Here is a 6,132-nt window from a genome sequence, read left to right on the forward strand (position 1 = left end):
CTGCATTTCCCCCCCATGTCATTGTTTGACTGTTTTAACGATTTTGTTTATTCTTCGCTGAGGGTGGAGAGGGCTGTCATAAAAAGATTCAGGAAACCTGACATCCAACATCACACATAGAGCTATTTCTGCTCTGTTAGTCCCAAACCCACTAATATGCACACAGACAAGCATGTCGCACAGTCAGTGGATTTACTTTTTTGTGGGTTATAGAGTTCAGAGAAACAGGAATTTCTGCAGACTTCAGGGATCAAACGTGCCAAGAAAAGAATATCTCTGGCCCGCCTCAGTTTCCTGACTATGTGACGTCTGAGAAAGGAAGAGGGGGGCGAATGAGATCCCCTTTGCTATCTGTTGTTGAGACTGAGCCTACTTCTGCGCCTCCCACTTCATTTTCCCAGTAGTCAACAGGAAGACTGGAGGCCAGAGAGAGTGGTCGCAGTCTACAGGAGTGGAAGGACATCCAGGGTCCAGCTGCACGGGTAGTGAGAACAAAGGCAAAGGAATGAGCAACAGCCAGAAAGAAGTGAAGAAAGTGCAGTCAGTTTATCTGCAAAACTTGGAAAGACTTAACAAAGGGACAAAGTCTGAGAAAAAGAGTTGGAACCCCAAAGAAGGAGATTTTTCTGTGAAAGCAGCAATGGAAAAGCTGCGACCTTCTCCCATAGCTGGCCAAGTTGCCAAAAGCTCAGCAAACAGAATCAGCAGAGATCTGACCTGCTCCATATGCTTGGATCTTTTCAAGCAGCCAGTTTCCCTGCCCTGCGATCACACTTTCTGCCAGGGATGCATTGAGGGCTACTGGACGGGGCCACGGGGTCCCGGCCAGGGGGGCACGGGCTCCTGCCCTCAGTGCAGGAAGGTGTACCCCGGGAAGAGCTACCGACCCAACCGCATCGTTGCCAACATTGTGGAGAGCTACTGTCACGGTCTGGAGGAGAGCGGAAGCGCGGGATGCCTGGCAGATGCAGGGTGTGCGGAGAGGGCTCCTGCTCCCGTCCCACGCTGCAGCAGGCACAGGGAGGAGCTGAAGCTGTACTGCGAGGAGGACCAGGAGCTGGTGTGTTTGGTGTGTGGCGTGTCCCAGGAGCACAGGAATCACACCATGATGTGTGTCCAGGAGGCTGAGCAGAAATACAGGGTGAGTTCCTCTCTCATCGCATCTTTCTGCAAGAAATGTTTCAGGTTGCTATTATTCAAGTTTATCTGGAATAGTAGGATCCAGGTTTGCATGCAATAAATCTGGTGGGAAATACTTTCTAGGTACCAGTACAGTATGAAGTGAAGCATGTAATTTTTTTCCTGTCAGGTTTCCAGTTTGTTAATTTCTCTGATATTCCACCCTCCCTCTCTCCCCCCCACAAAAACCAGTGAAAGTTGTGCCACTGTGTTTGCAGTGAGTCACAGTTGTTTTGCTGTGTTTCTCCTGCAGGGATTTCTCAACAGCTCGATGGATTCCTTAAAAGTGGAGCTCAATACGGCGCTGCAGTGTGACAGGGAGGCTGAAGATGAAGTTAAAAAGCTCAAGGTGGGATCAAGCACAAACGGAAACAAAATCTTATTTCCAAAACACACAACAATCACATATGTTCCCTCATGTCTAAATCTTTCAATACACAGAGGATCATAAATTTTGGGGCTCTGCATCTTACCCAAAATTTCTTTAATGTATTTAAATAATGAAGTCTATAACCACAGAATAAAGCTTTCACAAGTCTTCTCACACTGCCTTTCAAAGACCATTTGTGGAGATCATTCCAGTCAAAGTAATTATGAGTTAGCTCCTAAAATTGCTCACTTTTTGTCTTTTTACAAATAAAAGTCTCAAATCTGAAACTGGGACTCAAAGCAGATTTACTGAGTCTCAGTGTTTTACATTTGAACTAAAGCTGATCAAATGTAGTCCCGTTTTATTAGAAAACTTTGAAACTGGTTGTCAGTTTTGCACCAATAGCCTGCAAAGCAGATGCTAACGTTAGCAGTTAATGGTTGCTAACGGTTAAAAAATTATTTTTTCCTGTCAGAAACAAAATATTTAAAAGTGCTAGAGGCTTATTTGACGCTTATAAAATATTTCTGATACACACATGATTTGTATAAAGCTCGTCTTCTTAGTGGAGTCCTTGCTAAAGTCTGCTGTCGTCCATTCCCTTTGTCTCTAACCCCAGGACCACACGGCCGATCTGAAGCAGCGCATCGAGGCCCAGTTCAGCGACCTGCACCAGTTTCTGTACCAGGAGGAAAAACTCCTCCAGGTGAAGCTGAAGACGGAGGAGCGCAGGGAGCTGATCCGCCTGGACGAGCACAAGGCCCTGCTGTGCGTGGAGATCTCCCGCCTGCAGAGGGCCGTCCACGAGATAGAGGACAAGCTCAAAGAACAGGATCCATTCATCTTGCTCCGGGTGAGTTCAGCCGAATGAAATTCATGCACAGTGGAGAGCAACTCATCTGGAAGTTATTACCAGCATGATGAGTCAGCCGTGGGGCCGGTTAGTGTGGAAAAATGCTGAACTGTTGGTTTCAATTGTTGTTTTTTTTCTAAATCTGTTTTTATAAAGGAGGTGGACAAAGGTGGAATTTCATTTTGTCAAAACATACACTTCTGCGCTAACACTTTAAACAGGCTCCGACATTCCAGATTTGATTGAGCAGAGTATGTGTTTTATGTTTCTTAGAGGCCTTACACACGCTTGACCATATCAGATGAATATCAGCAACCATTTAAAAACAAAAGACTGTACCGCTCAGAGTTCAGACAGGATGCAGGCCAGTAATCTCGCCCTCTCATCTGGAGAATAAGGGACTTTAGCTCAGGCACGTTGCCACTCCATCTCTGGCTTCAGCTGCGGGACTTTCCCCAGGCCACAGAGATCCCGCAGGGTGGGACTGCATGAGCTCAGACGTTGATGTAATGTGGAAAAAAAGATTTCTCTGCTTTCAAATCCAAAAAACCAAACAACTAATTACCGGTCTCCCTCTTTCTCTCTCTGTGTTTGTCTTCCTGTGCTTCTTGCTGCTCCTTGCGTTAGAGCATCAAAGCCCTTCCCCAGAGGTGAGTGTGAGAAACTTTAGGATGTGCTTTCCTTGGAAAGATGTGACTTTATTCCCTCCTTTCATTGCTTGGTGTTGTTGGCAGGCCTTCTCTCAAGTTTGAGAAACCGACTTTTACACCACCAAGTTTGTGTGAGGGCCGCTTTGCAGGGCCTCTGCAGTACAGAGTTTGGAAATCTATGAGGGGAAGCCTTTACCCAGGTACTACATGCAACACATGGGCTCCTAATCTACTGACCCACACAGATATTCATCTTGAGAAGCAAGCTGAGCTTACAGCATCGCATCTACTTAAGCTTTTCTTTATTTATATGTTGCAACAGCAAATAAACATTTTATTGGGACATTACTTAGAGAATCAGTTCAGAGTTACACATAATTGTGAAGTGGAAGGAAAATAGTTCATAAAATCCCACATTTTTTTCCAAATAATAATCTTGAAAGTGCAGCCTTTTCTTGTATTCAGATTTTTTTTGAGCAGGGCCAGATTTATAACAATGTACAGAATGTAAAGTGACTAGCATGCCCTAGAAAGATTCTTCTTCTAATGCAAATTACAATACACTAAAAGATAGTCCTATACATAAATTGATGCATGATTGGTTTAATATGCTCCCCCAAAATTACTATATCTTCTTAATTTTCAGAGACTTGAGTATTGCTTATATTCATTAGAATCCCCAAATTTTAATACAATTCATTTGTTATAAGCCTATGAATTTTATCTAAAGTGCAATGCAAAACAACCATTAATTAAAAAAAACAAATAAACAAAAAAAGTTTTTGGTCTGACAAAAAAAGATGGGCTCCTGCCCCTGCAATCCCTTTCTAAAATCTGTTTCTGAGTTTTCCAACTAGGAAAATCAGAGTTTCCAAATATATCTTTTTAAAAATTATTTTAAAATTATACACTGTTATGTAAATTGCTTTAAAATAAAGTTTGCGGTTACAACGTCACACAATGTGAGAAAAGTTAGGGGATACAAATACCTTTGCAAGGCGCTGTGTCACATCAAATAATCTTCCTCTGTTTAGTTCCAGCAGCCATTACGTTTAACTCCAGTACTGCCAACCCGTGGCTCAGCCTGAGCTCCTCCCTCACCTGCGTCCGCTACCAGACCTTCAACCACACCGTGGAGGACAACCCCAACAGGTTCAATGCCGCCCTGTCGCTGCTCGCAAGTCAGGGCTTCACTCACGGCCGACACTACTGGGAGATCGAGGTCTACAGCAGCACGGTGTGGACGGTGGGGGTCGCCAGGGAGTCAGTTCCCAGAAAAGGAGTTATCAAGGCCCTCCCAGCCAACGGCTTCTGGACTCTCACCCTCTCTTATGGTGTTAGATACATGGCCGGCACATCTCCTCCAACTGTCCTGTCCCTGGAGGAGCCGTTGGCCCGGATCGGGGTATACCTGGACTACAAGCGGGGCCTGGTGTCCTTTTACAATGCAGAGAGCATGACCCACCTCTACACCTTCAGGGAGACCTTCACTGAGACCCTGTACCCTTACTTCAACCTCGGCTTCCTGGATAAAGTGCACGAAAATGAGCCTCTCAAGGTTTTCTTACCAAAGATCTAAACACAGGAATAAGAGTGAGCAAGTAAACATGCTTGAAGTTAAACATGAGGAAACTAATTGTTGCTATGAACTGACAATAATGTGCAAAAGTCAAGAGAACATCACCAATTTATATTTTTCTTGCAGTAAGACTTTCTTGTAAACTTTTTAAGCAGTCTCTACAAAACCTATAAGATATATATGTAAAAAAAAACAAAGTCTATATTATAAAATAGAATTTCAGCCTCAAAAAGTTGATTTCATAGGAGATATTTGCTAAAACTCCAGCATACAGTGGATGATAAACTGAAGGATGATGGACCTCTTTCAGAGTTTGAACTTTTTCCTCATTGAAAAACTTTGGATTCTGTTCATCAGCAACTGATAATTGTTTCGTTCTATGCTTTTCTTATAATTTCTTAAACATGAGCCAATTAGCAAAATGTGGCCAAAGTTATAGAGAATTAACTAACGATCAACAGCCTTTTAAAATATAACAAGAAAGTCTGGCTCTTTGGAAAGAAAATGTAATGAAATCGTGTGGTTTCAAACTTTTATGCAATATTATATATGCAAAAAACATTTGTAAAATATTGTTGATTATTTTCTTTATGTATCCTAAACAATTTGAATTTAACACTATTCTGTATTACGAGTAGCATTTTCTGAAACACACGGTTGAATTTGTAGGATGTTTTCTGCTCCATGTTTTATTTTTAAGAAGCTGTGCGTCAAACTGTGTATAATCACCTGACTGAGAATGGATGAAATAATCTTTCTCCTGCTCATCTGTGCATATATATTTAAATTTTGAAGAAATATAAGTGAAAATGTAAAACCTTTGTTTCTAAAAACATGATTGGCTTGATCGTTTGAAACTATGACTGTGAAGTAGTTCCACTTTTAATTGGTGCTGTCAGAATAAATTGAAAGGAATAAATGCTGCATGAATGTCAGATGGAAATAAGTTAAGAAAGAATAGATAAAACTTTTAAATATCTGTAGTTTGGTCTTCCATGTTTTTCCTCTTTGCCTGTAATAGTAACTCGGGTTTTAAATGTGTCTGTTTCGCACATCCGATTATATCTATATTTATTCATTTGATTCAAAAACTGATTCATGCAAAGCTCGATTTAGTCCACCTGCTGTGATTTCCACATTTCTCAGCACGCTTGGTAAAAAAAAATATGACGGCTTTAAATAAATTCATCTTTTATGTCAGTAGCATAATCTATCTCTGAAATTTTTAGAGAAATAAATCATTCCATATACGTATTTAGCAGATGCAATCAATGTGAGGGAAAATTCCAAATTGCAAAAATTGCCACATTTCAGATTCCACATTTGGGGTCCCAAGAAGTCCTGTGCAAGTAAAGGTAATTGAAACCTTGTAGATTGTTAAAAATGGCTTAGTCTTTGACTTCCTGTTTCCATTTGGTGTTGGGATGAAGCATAGAAGCAACTTTCTCTCAGCCACTCTTCAAAATGGAAAAGACAAGAAATAAAACTAAGTAAGGAATAT

The 6,132-nt window shown here is 41.6% G+C and overlaps 1 protein-coding gene across 1 annotated transcript; it reads left to right on the plus strand.

The window, feature by feature from the left end:
- Nucleotides 1–357: 357 nt before the first annotated feature.
- Nucleotides 358–5,614, plus strand: trim69 (tripartite motif containing 69). The gene is made up of 6 exons (XM_032570518.1): nucleotides 358–1,141; nucleotides 1,433–1,528; nucleotides 2,169–2,402; nucleotides 3,030–3,052; nucleotides 3,137–3,252; nucleotides 4,087–5,614. Exons 1-6 carry the CDS (start codon nucleotides 506–508, stop codon nucleotides 4,629–4,631), a joined length of 1,650 nt encoding a protein of 549 aa, XP_032426409.1. The 5' UTR covers nucleotides 358–505; the 3' UTR covers nucleotides 4,632–5,614.
- The last annotated feature ends 518 nt before the right edge of the window (nucleotides 5,615–6,132 follow it).

Source organism: Xiphophorus hellerii, chromosome 8 (genome assembly GCF_003331165.1).
Source record: "Xiphophorus hellerii strain 12219 chromosome 8, Xiphophorus_hellerii-4.1, whole genome shotgun sequence".
Taxonomy (NCBI): domain Eukaryota; kingdom Metazoa; phylum Chordata; class Actinopteri; order Cyprinodontiformes; family Poeciliidae; genus Xiphophorus; species Xiphophorus hellerii.

Coding starts and splice junctions, on each gene's coding strand:
- trim69 (XM_032570518.1), top strand. CDS start 506: ATGAGCAACAGCCAGAAAGAAGTGAAGAAAGTGCAGTCAGTTTATCTG. Junction 1,142..1,432: donor AGGCTGAGCAGAAATACAGG/GTGAGTTCCTCT, acceptor TTTCTCCTGCAG/GGATTTCTCAACAGCTCGAT. Junction 1,529..2,168: donor ATGAAGTTAAAAAGCTCAAG/GTGGGATCAAGC, acceptor CTCTAACCCCAG/GACCACACGGCCGATCTGAA.